The 18,313-nt window shown below is 39.2% G+C and overlaps 1 protein-coding gene across 6 annotated transcripts in view; it reads right to left on the reverse strand.

Annotated features, from left to right (window-relative positions):
- Positions 1-18,313, reverse strand: part of MAPK8IP3 (mitogen-activated protein kinase 8 interacting protein 3) — a 113,717-nt gene that overhangs the window by 37,050 nt on the left and 58,354 nt on the right. For 5 of the 6 annotated variants that reach the window (XM_089682632.1, XM_089682608.1, XM_089682625.1 and 2 more), the window contains 6 exons: positions 14,213-14,270; positions 11,437-11,589; positions 10,744-10,798; positions 8,682-8,830; positions 4,735-4,791; positions 2,371-2,541 (listed from right to left, as the gene is read on the reverse strand). In XM_089682632.1, coding sequence (XP_089538758.1) covers positions 2,371-2,541; positions 4,735-4,791; positions 8,682-8,830; positions 10,744-10,798; positions 11,437-11,589; positions 14,213-14,270 — 643 coding nt within the window. Of the gene's footprint in view, positions 1-2,370; positions 2,542-4,734; positions 4,792-8,681; positions 8,831-10,743; positions 10,799-11,436; positions 11,590-14,212; positions 14,271-16,863; positions 16,882-18,313 lie in introns of all 6 variants that reach the window. The other variant, XM_089682639.1, reaches the window with a different exon arrangement.

Below are 18,313 nucleotides of genomic sequence, written 5' to 3' on the forward strand. Positions count from 1 at the left end.
CAAAGCAGCAAGGGTTACAGGCAGTGCATGGGCAATGTTCCTAGTATGCAGAGTGACCTGGAAATGAAAGAATCAATAGATTATCCGAATAGGAGCTACATTGCTGGTCTGCCTATTTCTGCAACCTTTCTTTTTAAAGTGAACCTGTCAGCCTTTCTAATATGACCTCAACTTAGTCATAGACTTGTAATAGAAAACAGGTTGCCTAAGAGCAAACATCATAAGGGTCTTTGTCGCCGGGCTTTAGGTCAGTTAGATGAACATCAGTCTGAGATCATTCAGATTTCATTAGCAGATGCATCTGCATGCTCCAAGTGGTTCTTGCATTCCAGTAGACTTGTATGGGAATGCAAAACCATTTTCAACAAGCAAAAACCCATCAACACAGACTCTAAGATGCTCACTTCTACCCTAAGGGTTCCTGCACATGGGCCTTACATTCTAGATGACTGGCAGTGAACATGGAAGGCGTCACAAAGCAAAAAATAGGACTATCCAGTTCAACTTGCCAGCCTACCCCAGTCTAATAATGGCTATTGTCGGCAAGGAACATGGATAAGTATAACTTATCAAAAGAGGGGGATAAGAAAGCCTGTTCAAACTGCCAGCCAGTTAGCCAACTATCAAAAACCAAATTAACCCTGTTATCAAGTGGCCTTCTCCTTGCTAGCTAGTGTGTCAGACAGCTGTCGGGGAGAGGGGGCAACCTGGCTGACCTTGTAGCTAGGTTTATGAAGCACATAGAAATATGGGACAAATTACTACCTGTACTCCTGGGGAACAGAACACTAAAAAAAAAAAAAGTTCTTCTTAAAGGGCATTGGACAGGATACATGCAACTAGGTGGGTCATAGCCCAAAACACAGAGGCGTAAGCTCACTAAGTAAAACTAAATCAGAGAGGTGCACAGAGCAGGGTTATATTGCTAATAAAAGTAACAGCAGACAATACCTATGGCACTTGAAACTGACAGGTTCACCCAAAAAATATCCATCTCCATATCACTGAGATTAGTAGGAGCAGTATGCACAAGCTATCGGCAAGCAGTGGGGTACAAAATGAAAAGGCAGTGGCATGGACCAATTAGAAACCTTCTTTGTAAGCTGTGACCCTACTGGATATTTTAGTTGGGTTAGAATATTCATACTACGTGCAAGCCAAGGCACATTTTTTAAAATGTTTTTGTTAGTAGCATACACATTGCAGGTTTTAAAGGAATGCATAGATAGTTAACTGGGAACACAGAAGGAAGACTGCTGAGAAAAAAGAAAGGCAATGCTTTGGTCATAATTATAAATATTCCTTCTGATTTATTGTAAAACTTACACATGGAGAATACTCATACAGCATATATGTTGAGGCATGTGAAATGTACTTTATAGGCTCATTCACACCAGAGCAAGGCGTGGTAAAAAAGTGTTTTGTACGCATTTCCCGCACCGTGTCCCAAATACACTGGGCAATCTGCTGAGATGTCAATGTTTTCCTAACAACACCTCAAAGGTAGATTTCAAACACAGTATATTTTCCTGCACAATGCGATCCAGTGCAGTTTGTTTTTGAAAAGTAGTGCACTACTTTTGGTGTGATCCAGTGCGATTACAGTCCATTCAAATGAATGGGCAGAAAATCTTACCACACCAAAATCGAACAGGAACGCAAACCGTATTTCTGTGCAGTTCAGGTGTGAACCAGCCCTAAAGAGTTATTTTACCAGTAAGGTATCATATACAGACATACAGACTACTTGATTTCATATAATAGGTTAATTATGCAATATGTTGCAGTATGAAGGAATTTTGTCATTAGAAATACTGTATATGTAAGTTTGCTGTTGCTGATTTTTTTTAGGAAAATGCTAATTCACTTGCTGATACTCTGACTTGTGTGCTTTATTAGGATAGGGCTACATAGGTGATTATATCCTATGAACAAACAAGAAACAGTAAAGCTCATGCTCCATACTCGTTGGAGAGATCCAACTCTGTAGGAAGTGTGCGGGAACCTTGCAGAGAGACCACTGCTTCCGCAAAGAGAGCAAGGCTCTTCCTCTGGAAGCTGGCAGGGTACAGGCTCTTCCACTCATGCTGGGACTGGTTTTTAAAGAAAAGGAAATGTAAGACTTTGCACACCTATTGCTTTGATGCATCTGCGATATATTTAGCTCATTTAACCTGAAAGTTCAGTTTAAAGCACAACTCCAGTATCTGATGAGAAAGGTGAGATTGTATCAGTTTTTTAATATCTGTTTGCAACCCAATCTAACCTTTCTTCAGTCTATCCAAAACAAAATGAATTGTTTTGGATGGAGTTGGGCTGCTTTAAAACTAAGAGCACAATAGAGCCATAATATAAAGAAAATCTGCTTACTCATCAGGGAAGAACTCTATGGTGCGTCCCCCTGTGGATATCTGGCACATGGTGTGGCTTCGACGCTGGCTAAACCCAGCTGGTGTTGGAGACTTGTAGTGGATGTTGACAGGGGGGTAGGTCCTCTTTGCAGGAGGGGGGCTGGATGATGAACTGAACAGTCTGCTGAAGCTGAAAAAATAGAAAGAAGAGTAAATAGTCACAGAAGTCTTTTGCTTCAGAGAAAAAATGCACTTTTTTTTCCCCTTTTTTTTTAAGTCGGATCAACATATCTTTTACACTCAACAATAATAATTCTTATAGTTCTGATTTTTTTTAAATAGGAAGTAAAACTTATTTACAAAGTTAGTTCTTAGGTACATGACAATACTGTACATAGGCACACCAATGCTTACACCAGAAACAAGATAAAGTTATCTATGAGATTACATTTGATACATTTGTTACGTGTTATGAGTAGACAAGTCTGCATTTTCATTCATGTATTACATTTCTACTTAATAAAATTCTCTATTGGCCCAATTCCCATTGTGCAATTTGGAATCACGAACAGAAACGCTGGGATTCTGCCTGAGATGCACATGGTGGCAAAATGCGCAATGCCATTTGGGTGCCATATTCTTAATGGCACCCCAAACTCTGTACAATTCTACCTTGATTGTGAGAAGGAAATTAATGGATTGCCCTATTTGTAATGCAGGAAATCTCGTGAAAATTGTGCAACAAAAATCTCAGGTAGCCGTTCTGTACGGGATTCCTAGATATGAATTGGAATGGCTTTTGAAGAGGTAAACAGAAGAGCCATCAACACTTCACCACTATAAGTTGTCCCCCTCTCTGTAGGTCCCCCTTCTCCTCTGGCTTTTCCTTCCTTCTTTCTCAGAAGATTACTGCACCCCTCAGATTATACCATATAAATAGGGGTTTTTCTTTGCCCCAAGAGGGTTCTGCTGAAAGACTGCCGAGATGTAGCCATTACTCTGTTGGTCTGTGCCCCTATCTGTGGGGCCCAGTCAGGGTTTGGAACCCAAGGACTTACATGGACCTACAGCTGCTAGTTATGGATTTACTGCCTTTTGTGGATTACTGCCTAAATGGACTGTTGTCTTGGGAAAGATTACTCTTATGAACTGTGCTGCTGAATCAGTTATTAATACCTCATGGGTACTTAAAGAACTTTGTACAGGAATGTGTATAAAGATGTAGTTTGAGAACTGTTCCTTTGTTACCCTTAACTATGTCAGTAAGGATCCTTCCTTGATTCTGTCTCTCAAGGGGTGGATGCATGGTGTATCAAAGAGCAGGGCTTATATCAAGGGACCAGAGGGATAGGGAATATAGAGTACAGAGTGTCCAGCATGTAGGATGCTGTCTAGTATAGGCTATATTGCTGTTGCTAGGGACTACCATATATGTATCACTTGATAAATCAGTCAACTAGCTTGGGAATGGCAAGGGTGATGGACATTCTGTAGTGAAGGGGTGTTATACTTTGCCCCTTCACTAGCAATTGTCTCCCCACATGCTGGGACCATCCTCACAGCACAAAGTGCCTACGGATATAGCCGGGAGTCACGAGAGAGAGAGATGTATAGGGCCCTGAGGAGAGAGAACAAACTTAGAATAGTACATTTGTGATAAAGTGCACTTCACATTCCTTGAAAAAATGCCCCTTTTCCTAAGGTGTAGGAAAACTTCTGACTTTTGGCCTGTAGAATGTACCTTCCTATGCTGGGTAATTAATTTGTTAAAGGATTATTTTGTTCCCCCAATGTACACATCTTTGCATTTCTCACTACACTGGACTGCAAGCTGCTTTGCTTCTGTTTTGGTGTTGGGTCTTTAGGACCAGCCTCTGTCTCTGTGTATTCCTGAGTTTGAAGCACACAAAAATTCAATGTTTGTTAAGGATCCTTCTGATTGTTTCCAACACTCCACCTTCTGCAGGACTACATCATGTGTGTTCAGCTTCTCTCCTCTGTTCAAAAGTCTTGTGCTTTTGCTCAACCTTGTAGATGTTTCCACTAAAGCTAAGTCTGGGTTGCCACAAACTCAACCCAATGTTTTAGAGTTCTAATAACCCCCAGTTTGTGTTACAGTGGTTGATGGGAGTAAAAAAAAACAGATACTGGTCTGTGTGTGTAGGTTTCTTTTAGAGCTCTATGTCCAAGTGACCCCCCAACCTGACAACAAATGTAACAAAACATTACATTATAATCAGCAGCATTTTGAAAACAGCAACATTAAGATATTGTCCTATGTCCTATCCAGATGCCAATACTCGTCTAGACTTCCCCTGAGGGACAGGATCACACAGTATCCACATTTAATTGATCGTCACAAACATGACATATCATTACTTACAACTGCCAGATGGTGGACTTCTTTTTCTCCTGGACGGACGGGTGTTCCCGGGAGGCCCTAAAACAAGATAAATGTTATAATCTTTGACAACACTACTATGGGTCTGACAAATGATAAAATACACAGGTTCTCATTGTACTATAAAACAGCCTGGTGTTTGTAGTGACATTAAAGTGTAGGCCTGAGAAAAAATTTATATAGAACATTTCTGCAATGTATGTACCTTTTTCTATGCCTTATACCTTTAACCACCTCAATACCGCCATGTGTATATATACGGCCTTGTACTGGCCTGGTTATACTGGGCTCATGGTTAAGGCTACAACCATGATCCTGGTATTGTTTTTTACAGCAGGTGATTCTGCACAACGTAAAAGTAATTTGAGTAGCTATACAGCCACTGGATCACTTTCACAGGGGGTGGAAACCCCCCTCCCTACACCTCCTGCCTTTACTGGGCTCTCCTGTCCCATCAGGGAGCCTTGTAAGGATGCAACCAGTGACATTAGCTTCCCTGGACACAGTAAAAAGAGAGACGTCAGAACCTGAAAGCATCTAATCAAACTGATCTTGGTTTGATCAGATGCTTTGAAGGCCAGATGAGAGGTATGGAGTCCAATAGACCCCAGGACTATCCAAAAAGAGAACCTGTCATAACATCCTTTGAACAACAAGGGATGTTGCTCAAGTAGTTAAATACTCTTCACCACAGAGAAACACCCATTGATCTGAAAGAAATGCACTCAGTTCCTAAATTCCTATTGTGGACTGACAACACATGCCTTTTCTGGACTGAATTTGCAAGGAATGAAGAAGGTCCTGCTTGGCTGTTTTTCGTGAAACTACTGATTTCCTTCTACTCTCTCATGTCCACAACATAAACAGTAGCTGTTCTTTAGTCCCATATTAAGAACTAGGAGGTCTGATTAAGTCCCTGAGATAACACAGATAGTGTGCAGAGAACACAGGGCAGTTCTGAATTTCTGATAAGATCAACAGGTGTTTTTATTGCAGACATTTTACTTTCAATGGTATATTTAACAAACCAACATGGAGCAAATAAGAGACGTTCATTGTCAGGGTTTACATAACTTTAAAAAAAATTCCCAAGAGAAACAAGGAGTCTTCTATTGTTGTTGTCCTTCAGAAAATGTTAGTTGCCTGTCTATTATGTTGGCCGACCGGTCTGAGTACCTCCTAAGTCACTGCTCTGGATTAGGAATGTGGATTTTGAGGCTTTCACGTTCCCCCACTGGGGTTTGGCCACGGTGTGGATCCAGTACAGGGTACCTGTGGTTTGCATGAGGGTTACCTGTCGTTTCCCACACACTTCTAGTATATTCCATGTTTTTGCTGCGTTATCTAAAAGCACACTAAAGAGGCAACATGCTGGTGTGCTTACCAAAAAAGTGAAAATGTGGGACATAACAGAGGTCCATGGAAAACCACTGGTAATGAAAACCATGGGTATCCTGCACTGCACCCATGCTGTAGCTAAATCTCAATAGGGCAGTGTAAAAGCTCCTTAAATCAACACTGTGGCTATTTTAAAAATATTTTTAAAAAGTGCGTCTTGTAAAGAAAACACTCCGTCCTGTAGACCACGTTGTTGATCTTCATTCTATTCTATATTCATGGTGGTAATTAAATCTCCACAATCCTATACACTTCATGGTGTGTTGATGTCTGGCCCCCCTCTACATTCTGAAGTTCCATTCACCAGCTCCTACAGAACACAATAGTGACCTGATGGCTGATGGGAGAAAGCATGCATGCTAAAGAATCTTTTCCCACCTCAGCAACAGGGCAAAGAAAGGTTGGCAGTGGAGCAGGAGAATAAGTATATTTAAACCCGAAAACAACATTTTTATATTGCATCTAATCAATCCTTAGATGCAGAGGCTGTATTCCTTTTCTTTTATTTCCTGTATCTTTTACGTTTATTTTGATCTGGTGATCCTGCCATTAACACATTTCCTGTTCTAGGGTGACAACGCTCACTTATTGTACTGTATCTATAGATGAGCAGTGTTGTCATCCTACGACAGGAAGCATTTAAAACATCAGAACACTTCCTGCTCTCCACAACATAGGGGGAGGTGTTTTCTAGATTAGAATAAATATGAATATAGAAAGCTGGGAACAATGCTAACACATTAGGTTGCAACACAGGCAGAGAGCACAGGAAATGTTCAGTTCATTTCCATCAAGGTCAACTGATATTTTTTGCACTTATCGAACAAATAATAAAAATACTTCCAATAATGAACTTATCAGACCAAAAAATAGAAAATAATAGAAGTGTATTGTTAGAGTTAACATACACTTTTAACGGTTTTCTTTCAAGGTTGTGCATCTTAAAAATGTGTTATTTAGTAATAGCTTCACATTAAGTAAGACATAGTAAAGTCAATTCGGTTTTAACTGTTCTGGTACATTATCATTAATTGTATTACTCAGACCATTCATTTTTCTAGGCCTCCTAACACACCAAAACACACCAAGGTGCATCCAATATTGTATTGTAATATAGAGCACAACAACACATGGTACTGCAGTACCGTATGTTGTGGTGCCTGCAATGTAGGGGCATTGATAAGGTTTATTTTGGTGACAGAAGAATAGATTAGCAATGGCAGCTTCCATATTCTATCACTACAGATTTCCTTTAAGACTTGTTTACACCGCAGCATACACAAAAACGCCACATCAAGAGTCAAAATTCTAACTTATTTAGCTTGATAGGAGCATTGTATTGTGCTAACATTTGTTGCCATACTGCTATGGGCCTGTATGTTGTGAACAGGGCACATACAAAGCTATTGTTTTCTATGCATTCTTGCTTTGAGCCTGCATTGATCTCAGCTCAACTAAGATGACGCAAAAGTGTCCTTAACTACTTTCCAACCGTGCTATAGCCAAATGACGGCTGCAGCGTGGTTGTCCAGTTCTGGGAGAGCGTCATATGACGTCCTCCCAGAACGCGTCCTCATGCGGGCCCACGGGGGCACGCACCTGGCGATCTCCGCGATCGCTGTGTCCTACGGACAAAGCTGATCATGTTTTGTGATAAAAGTTCAATCACAGCAGCTTTTTACCATCTGATCAGCTGTATCCAATGACACAGCAGATCACCGTTAAATGCAGTTGCCGGTTATCGGCTTCACTTTCCTCACGCTGTCACAGGAAAGTACTGCTGATAACCGGCAATTGTCAGAAGACGGATCGGCACCTATCAGTGCACTGGTGATCACCCATCAGTGCCTAGCAGTGCCACCAGTCAGTTCCGTCTATCAGTGCTCATCATTGTTGCATATCAGTGCAGCAGCATCAGTGCCGCCTATCAGTGCAGCTTCATCAACGCACATAAGTGAAAGAGAAAAATTACCTGTTGCAAAATTTTATAATAGAAGCAAATAAAACTTTTTTTTTGCTCTTTTTTTGTTTATAGCGCAAAAAATAAAACACCCAGTGGGGATTAAATACCACCAAAAGAAAACTCTATTTGTGTGAAAAAAATGATAAAAATTTCATATGGGTACAATGGTGCATGACTACGCAATTGTCATTCAAAGTGCAACAGCGCTGAAAGCTGAAAATTGGCCTGGGCAGGAAGGGGTTAAAGCTCTTCAAAGGAATCTATAGCTTTTTTATACATTTTTGTGTTGTGCTATTTGCATTGTGAGAAGCAGTAAAGCATCAACAGTCTGGATATACAAAATAAAATATGACTGCCCTGACGCACATATACAACTACAAACTATACAGAGCAACAACTTTCTTTTCATATTATTAATAATAATAATAATAATAATACACATTGATAATATTCTTATCATTCTCTTTGCCTTGAAGAGATTATGTGTTTTTGTGATCCTGACCAAACACTTGATAAGCTCCAAATTTGATATTGTTGGGAAGAAAGATATCAGCAGCACGGTCATCACCTGATCATCTCTGTCCACCTGACTGCCTCTTGCAGTTCCATGAGACGTTCCTTGTACTGGTTCCTTTCCATTAAGACACGAGCCATCTCCACACGAGTAAAGCGCCTGCGCTGAGCGATAGGGATGTTATCCTGTAGTGGGGAAGAGCTCTGAAAAAAATATATAGAAAAGAACAAAACACAGTGTCAACTCCATTTGAACAGGATTTTTGGGATCATATTAAGAAAAAATAAAAAGGGGGCATTGCTATGAGCACTTCTTTTAAGCCAGAGTTAATTTATTTAATGCTCAGAAAGCAAATCTAGACTATGGAGACATAGGCAGGTGCCACTGCAGGCAATATCTGCACTCTTAGGTAAGCTGTATAAATTCTGGACATTCAATGGATGTAGAGAAGACAATGCTTCAGATAAACAGGTACAACTTATGCAGGAGGAATTGTTTCATGTCCTTGTATCACCTAAGGCCAGTCACTTCACTGGGTATATGTAAAGGTTTACAACCACTTTAACGTCTGGTCCAAGGATGTGCAGCTAAAGGGGAACCTCCACAAAGCAAGTTAAAACACAATTTCCTAGAAATGCTATATACACATTTAGCATTGTACATATGACAATGGTCTTAATATATGACACTGAGACCAACCCCCTTCCTGACCTACAGTCGCAAATCAAAAAATGTAAAAGGACTTTGTTATGAGATGTAAGAGAAGGAGGGGGCTGTCATTTGTGGCCTTTGTATGACACTCATTATAGCATGTACAGTATGTCTCAGGTCAAAGACTCAAATTATTGAATCAAGGTGCAATGGCACCTGGAATTCAGAAGAAGGTCAATGATCCCAGCCCCTATACTTCTCTCATCATGAAATCACTTTTACAGTCAAGCAATGCCCTTGTAATTAGTGCAGGTTCACAAGCATGCAGATTGGATGCAGTTTGAACCGCATCCAATCCACATGACATGTGGAATAACATTGCTTCCTATGGTGCCTGTTCACATATGTCTGGTGTACTGACGGTGCGGATTCAGTGCAGATTGAAAAAGAATCCTGGCCGACTTCTGTGGGAACCATTTCTAAACCGCACATATCATCAGTTGTGAACAGGATAAAATCATGACCTGAACCTGATCTAAACCAGACCTGAACCTGATTTAAACCTGTTCTGAACTTGACATGAACCTGATTTAAACCTGTTCTGAACCTGATCTAAACCTGACCTGAACCGCTGAACAACTACTGTATTTATTGACTGTGAAACCTGAGCTTCAATCTGCACCGCACATGTGTGAATCAAAACGATAGAAGTACTGTCAGACCAAAATTCACAATTGATCTGAGCAATATAGGGAAAAGTTTTTCACTGATAGTAATATTTAAAACTTTCCTTTATTTGATAAAGTAAACACACAGTAGTACGTATGTGGTAATTACATGGAAATACATATGACACATATGACCATGCTTTATGCATCAAGGTCAATGAGGAAGCACACAGTGGATGATGCATGGGACATTTTGTTCCTCTGCGCAGTCAGCTGAGTTCCAGTTATATTGAAAAATTTAAATTTAATTGAAAATTTTGCAACCTGTTTGAATCTTTTTTAGATGCATATAAAAGTATAGAAAAGCAAATGCTATTTCTAAATGTATTGATTTTGAATAATGCTGTGCCCCTAAGAGCCCTTGTAGAGAGGCTTTTGTATGCTTCTGAGCTGCTTTTTTCCCCCTATACAAATAAATGTGAATGCAAAAGCAGATTGCAGTAGCGTGAAGCCTTTCATATCAACTCCTTGAGCAGAAACGCAAGGCAAATCAAAGTAACTCAGAAGCCAATCAGCATAACGCAAAAGTACATCCCAGCCACTCAAATCACCTGAAAGCATAGTGTATTTTATTTGCTTCTGTGTTTAAAGCCTGTGTGTATAGACTGTAAGAAACTGGTCCTGTTAGCAAACATGTACTTTACATCAATACAGAACCAAAGCAGTTGTTTCTATTTAGACTGAGAAGAAGCATTTTCATGAATTATAACTTTTCACCACGGAGCAGAATCACTTACCTCATCCACCTCCTCTTTGGGTTCTTGCATGGCCACAATGGCTTCCGACCTCACCCTATAATTGTAAAGCAAAAATGTTATTTTTGAAGTTTAATTAAAGCAGAATATGAAAGAAAAAAATATGAATATAAAATATGAAAGAAAATAGGAATATGCTCTATGAATTTTCTTGTGCCAGGTACAAAAAAGCCAATCTCCAGTCATTGTTTTTTCGGTTTCTGTGATGCCCACACAAGTTATGCAGGGTGCAGCTATCACCAGGACTGCAAAGTACCAAAAGCAATAACATTGTCAAAAGTTCTTGGATATGGATTATTTTTAACCATTTCATGAATAAAGCTATATTTGTTTTATATACTTTTTGTGTTAAGTGACACTCATTACATCTCCCTGCTTCAGTATCCTATGTTGGAAAATTGGAGTTCTTTTCCTATTCTTTGTCAAAGGTTCTTACCCACTGCCTCACTCTACTAAAATGTGTTTTTGTTTCTGTTTGTGTTCCTGTTTAAAATATCTCCTATTACTTCTTGTCCTGACAAACACTAATAAATAATTTAACCAATAAGACACAATCATAAAAAACACTAACCTGAGGCTCTAACCCATCCCCACTCTATCCAAAAAGAAATAAAACATTTTGGCTGGTGTTGGTTTTAAACTAAAAAAAAAACAAGGTTTTATTTTCACTGATACCTCTTAAGTTCCTCCTCCAGCTCTTTAATGCGTGCCTCCATTTTAGCCTTGGCCTGCTTAGCAGCTTCCAGCTCCCCTTTAAGAACCTCCTGTTCTCCTGATAGCTGATCCACCTTTGCGATCAAGTCATTTTTAACCACATTTAATGCATTCCTAAACAAATAAATGTAAACATAGATGAAATATATGAACACAATAGCTAAGGCAACATTTCCACAAGTGGCCTGAAAGTAACCGTGGCACTTCCAAATCAAAAGCATAAGATAGTTCTTCTAATGCATAAATAAAACTCATACTATTATGCAGCAAAATTTTGGACGAGTATCAGTTCTTTCAAAAGACACTGAATTTCCATTGTATATTATTCCTGTGGACATGGAAGACATGTTTTTCTTGTTTTTGTCCAGGGTGAAGTAGGTAATGCAAGGGAAAATATTTTAATGAGGTGTCCACCTCTACCTCCCCCCCATAAACAATGCCTCCAACACCCCTGTAAGTAGTAGCTACATCAACTAATCCCTAATCTAACTGTCCCAAATACTTGCCAGTATTTGTGGTCATGTTACACACTGGGTCCCAAGTCTTCTTTTCGTTGTAGTGGAAGAGTGTGGAAGTCCTTTTGGAGTATCAACATTACTGCCAGGTGACGTGGACACTTTCTCAATGGTTGTATATCAGCAGGGTTCACACATATGCTGATGACGCTAACAGCGGCTTAGTGATGTCAAGATGAGGGGCAGCAACAAAACTGGTGGAGGGCTTACACTACATCACTGTTCCCCACTAATGGAATTGATGCTGACAAGGGACAAGTGGCTTTGTTTTTTTTTTTAAATTGTTAATTGGGTTGGAAATGGGCAGGTGTGAAGGGCTTTAAACTGTTTATTAATAAGCTAAGCATTTTTAGGGTCATGACAAATGGGTCATTCCGCCACTGGCAACACCTTGCAGCAGAATCATGGCGAAAAGATATCACACACTTACTATAATGGACTTTGTTTCTTTTCTGACCTAAACATTACCAAATCTAACTCACCAGCGGGAAAGTGAAATCTAGTCCAGATAGCAAAAGGTAAGTGGTCTGATAGCAACCAGTTAATGGCAAGTTGGTTGTTGCCATAAACAGAATATGTCACATAACATGGGCCTAATAATAAAAGTTATAGTTCATACAACAGGGATAGAACATGTGAGCTGCAATTTGCAACATCAAATCACATATTAATTCATGGCAGTCCCACCAACAAAAGTAAGATCAAATCAAAAATTGTGAATGGCTGCTAATCTGTGTTACTGGCACAGAATAAGTCAGTGAAAATGCAGAAGGTTGCCCAGAAATGCCCTTTGATTACCTTAGACTGTTTTTGATCATTGTCTAGAGTCTAGGAACCAATCACATCAAAAGTTATACTCCAATTTTGGATTAAATAACATCAAAAATTTGTTTTCCCAGACCTCCACGTTTGTTTCTCCAAGATCATGCAGAAAACCATAAGAAGAATGCTAGGACAAAATTATATTGCGTGTTTAGGATATTATATTTCTACAGAAAGAACACAAGACAGATGGTTCTTCCAATAACACTCTAATATCCAAGTCTAACCTGAATGCTTTTCAAGCGTACCTAAACTCAAAAAGAAAAGTTTAAAATTTGTTCCCTTTTGGTCTGTTAAATATACTGAGAAAAGCATTTTGTCATATCTGTTTGATAAGTTAAGGAAAACATTTGCTGAAATCTTTTGCCAGTGATGACTCTTATCAATTACAAGGTTCTCAGGGATCTCTGAGGACTACGAAACCACTCGCCTCTATGTTATAAAGATTAGTAGAGGGACAGTGTTCTATAGTTTCTGTGTCCTGATACAGCACAGTGAATGAATGTTTTCATCCTAGGGACAGTAAATGTGTTAAGATGACCATACAATGATCAGAAGGGATGGGCAGAATTTAGGTCAGTGTGTGGCCCTTTCGACTCAATAGAAATCAATCGCTTTATCAACTTGTGTCAAAGAGAAGGAACAAATAAACTAAGAGGTTGGTCACACTGCAATAGGCAGAGAATCAAGCAAAGTTTATTGATATAAATCCATGATAAAACAGATCACAGCTCAAACAGGCAAGGAACATGATGTTGATGCTTTCACCCAAAATGTACTTAACAAAGCATCTCTGATAGTCCTAACTTTAAATGCCTAGTGGAGTGTGGTCAACCTCTCTGTTTACCTTTGGAATACTTGACAGCTGCAAACCAGACTTTCACCCATTGGCATGATTCAGGGGCTATTTTAGCTAACTATTTCAGTGTATTCTGACAGTGGTGGGTGCCACTGTCAGAATATAATGTCCTGGCATGGAGATTCCTCCACTGGCTGAATGAAAAGAAACTAGCCGTGTATGGCCAGTGAAAGAATCAGAAGGGGAAAATAAGAGAAACCTCCTGAAAAAAACTGTAGGCACCTCTTCTAAGGACTGGTAACCTACAATATATTACATTTCTGTTTATGAGTTTAGAAGTTCTTTAAACCTACCAATCTACTTCACAATATCTGTGTATAAATGGCTGCATACTGAACATGGCACACAGAGTGATGATGGGCTCTTGTGGGTGGCACCTGTCAAACCCCAGCCCAGGGAGGAAAAGCTGGGTCCGTGGCATCACTCAACAGAATGGACTCCTAGTCTGCTTTTCAGGAGCCTTGTAGGACCTATCAAATCTGGAAAATGGCAAAAGCCCTAAATTACATTTCACAATACAGAAAAAAAGATAATATCTTACTTGGTTTCAAGAAGCTGGGAATTTTCTAGAAGTAAGTTGCCCACTTCTTTTCCCATCCCTGAAAAAGCAATCTACAATTAGGGCCCTGGGCACTCAAGTGGTAGTTATCAAACTTGCATTCTCATTCTCATTATAAACTAATTTTTCATTCCTCCAGGCAAACCTTTTTATAATTTTGGTCAGAATGAGGAAGGCTAAGAAGCTGTCAGGTTTTTACTGCTGTCTTTCTGTTACGAAGAGTTCCCTTTAATAATACATTTTTCCTGTTTGTGTTTCCTTTAAAGTGTATCTAAAGCCAAAACCTTTTTCTATCTTTAAATGGAGCAGGAAAGTGTATAGTCCTTGTCTGGATTAAGATTAAAAACACAAAAGGAGTGCCAAACCAATCACTAATGATTCATAATATGATCACGTAGAACTACAAACACATTTCAGAGACCAACACACTCCCCCTTCATCAGGCTACAAAATAAATATAAAAAGGATGTATCCACATACATGCACACATACATGAATATATGGCAAACTGGTATTAAAAAGTACATAACTTAAAAAAAGTGATGATAGAAGTGTTTAAATACACAATCATACTGCATAAAAACATTAAATGTGTTTTGAAGTAACTTGAATAATCACATAAAAAATAGACATAAGACTAATAAAATAACTACTGCTCTCTTTTACCATATGGCTTGGCACTCCTTTTGAGTTTTTACATTTTTAGACATATTCTGGGTAGCCACCAAGGGAAGCCTTGTACAGCAAAACAAAATAAACTAACAGGGGTTATTCCATTAAAAACTAAATATAATTTTGCTGTATATCCATTTTAAGAAGAGTTTCCTACCCCTATCCTTTTAGCACCATCAGGGTGTCACCAAGAAAACACTGAGGCGAAATCCCCCAAATAGGGATACAAACAGCAATAAAAATCCTAAAAAGGTAAAAAAAAGTTTCCAAACTCTGACCAAAATGAAAAAAAAAGTTTTAGATTAAAAAAACAGACATGTGACAAATAAATGTATCACAGAGATTTCAAGAACTATAAGATCTATAGTATATAGAATTGCCTTTTTAGCCATCAGCGCATCCAAAAGCATTGGTATATAGCACAGATATAGCCAAAGTTTTACAGAGCCAGTACTATGAACTACCCTAATCATGGCCAGATGTGGCCCATTTCTGGCCTGGTTTGCAGGGCACTATTCCTCACACTAACATCAATGATGAAACACAAATCCTGCCATTGAGACCAACAGTGGGACATAAATTCTCCCACTGAAACCTAAAATGGGTATAATTCCTCCTACTGATGTCAGCAATTAGGCACAATTCCTGCCATTGCCACCAACAATGGGACAATATTCCTCCTACTGATACCATTACCGGGCACAATTAATTCAACTGACACCAACAGTGAAACAAAAATCCTCCCAATTAAACCAATGATGGGGCATAATTCCTATACTGACAACAGTAATGGTGGATACTTCCTCCCACTGACACCAACAATGGGGAAGTATTCCTCCCACTAATACCAATGATGGGCTGCTATTCCTCCTCCTCCTAACCACAGGTTTTTTAAGTCTCACTGACCACCAATCCTGGGTAGGGCACTATTCCTCCCACTGACACCAATGAAGAAGCTTAATTCCTTTCACTGACACCAACAGTATGGCATAAACCCTCCTATTGACACCAACAATGGGGCATGATTCCTCCCACTGACACCAACAATTGGGCAACATTTCTCCTACTGACTCCAACAATGGGGTACTATTTCTTCATTGGATACCAACAACTGGGCACTATTCCTCCTACTAATACCAAAGATGGGGAACTGTTCCTTCTCCTACTGACCGCAAGCGCTATGTAATTTTATTAATTACCATTGACCACCAAGCCTTTGATAGGGCACTATTCTCCGCATTGACACCAACTCTCTAATGATGAGGCATAATTCCTATCTTTGGCCCAACGATGGGGCATAATTCATCCTGTTGATACAAACGATGGGGCATAATCCTTTCCACTGACACCAACAATTGGGCAACATTTCTCCCACTTACTCCAACAGTGGGGCACTATACCTCCCACTAATACAAATGATGTATGTAATTTTTTGACCTGACCATCAAGCTTGGGCTGAGCCCTTTAACTCCCACTCATACAAACGATGAGGTCATATTCTTCCTTCTACTGACCACAGGCACTGTGTAACATTTTTATTCTCTCTGACCACCAAGCCTGAGGAATTGTTCCCTCTCACTAACGCTGGGGCATTTTCTACTCCTGCTGGGCACAGTACAGCCCCCTGAAGTCTAATTGACAGCATAGTGGCCTTTTGTTTAGAAAGTTTGGCAAGGTATGGCAATTTTTGCACGTGAAAATTTTTTTTTAAGGTGTATATGAATATTTGAATGACAGTTGTGCTTGAAATGACTGTAAAATGCATTCCTGAAATCCAAGTGTTACACAGTAAAAATAAAACGACAATACCCTCTCATACACATGTACATATACACACACAAACATACATTAATCATAGAATACCAACTTAATTGGTTTATTCTTTGCACAAAAAACAATTACAGAAGCTGCAGAAAAGTACATGAGGCCTAGACTGACAGGAATGTAAGCCTCAGCCTTACCAAAGAAATCATCCCTCACTAGGAGCGCAGCCACAGTGGGAGAGAAAAGGGGGCAGCAGGAGGAAAGGTGGAAAAAAAACAGCAGCAGTTAAGAAGTGATTGGAGATCAGCCAATATAGCAACTATTGCCATGCACTATGACTCGTAATTGGCCTATACCCTCTGGACCTCAGAAAAGTCTCTGAGAAGAAAGTGTACACAGAGCCCATGGCACCTCCTCCAAAGATCACATCAAAGTATATCCAAACCTAGGAATATACATTTAATATATTGCAACTTAACAGTCCCTACATGTGGTGGCTGCATTAGTTTTCTTTTTTTTTTCACGCTAAGTTTTCTGCAAGTACAGTTTAAATGATCCTGCCAGAAATTGAGTGTCTTTCCAGTTTACTTGGCTGATATATTACACAATGTTATTAGCTCATCCAACTATCTTCTGTGAACTACAAACCAACTCCCCTCTGTTCTGGAGATGAAGAGAGGGGAAGGCAAATCAGGAGAGCAGCCTAGGGTGGCAACATCGCTCCTTCACAGATACAGTGCAGTGAGTGAGTGTTGTCATCCTAGGACAGGAAGAGTGTTACTGGCAGGATCACCAGGTAAAAATAGAAGGAAAAAAGCCAGAAAAGCAAAAGGAATGCAGCGACCACCTCCAGGGACTGATAAGCTGCAAAATATAACATTTTTTATTTTTGGTTAAATACGCTTTAAAAAATTAATATAACTGGCTTGTAAGGGAACCACAAACACTTTCCTTTCAGGCATTTTACATGCATGTTGTTAACACTAAATTTCATAGATATAAACCTAAATATGATCGTCATAAATCTACTTTCCCTCATTTAAGCTGAGTTGAATGAGGTTGTAAGACAGTATGGGGTTGATTTACTAAAACTGGAGAGTACAAAATCTGGTGCAGCTCTGCATAGAAACCAATCAGCTTCCAGGTTTTATTTCCAAAGCCTAACTGAACAAGCTGAAGTTAGAAGCTGATTGGCTACCATGTACAGCTGTACCAGATTCTGAGTGCTCCAGTTTTAGTAAATTTCCCTCTATATGACCAGTTTATATAGCAAGGGTGGAGTTGTCACTGAAGCTGAAAATCTATTTAATTGTATGGTGATGAAGTATTATACCAACTGCTGGATTCACTTCTGTTGTGCGGTAATGTTAGTTTTGTAAAAAAAAAAAAAAAAAAAAAAAAAACAGTATTCCCCATGACAATGCTACATCTTACCATCACTCCACAACAGAGCTATTTTTATTTTATTAAGGTATTATTATATATATTAATTATAAGTTTTATTTTAGTATTATTTTGCATCCTTTTTAATATGTAAATGTTATACGTACTAGTTTAATAAAAAAAATCAAATTGCTTTTTTTTAATTATATTGTTGTAATTTGTGACATGTCAGGATTTTATTCATGCAGACTTGTAAAGTTACTA

This window comes from Staurois parvus, unplaced genomic scaffold, assembly GCF_062004578.1.
Source record: "Staurois parvus isolate SC_StPar_1 unplaced genomic scaffold, SC_StPar_1.0 ptg000018l, whole genome shotgun sequence".
NCBI classification, from domain to species: domain Eukaryota; kingdom Metazoa; phylum Chordata; class Amphibia; order Anura; family Ranidae; genus Staurois; species Staurois parvus.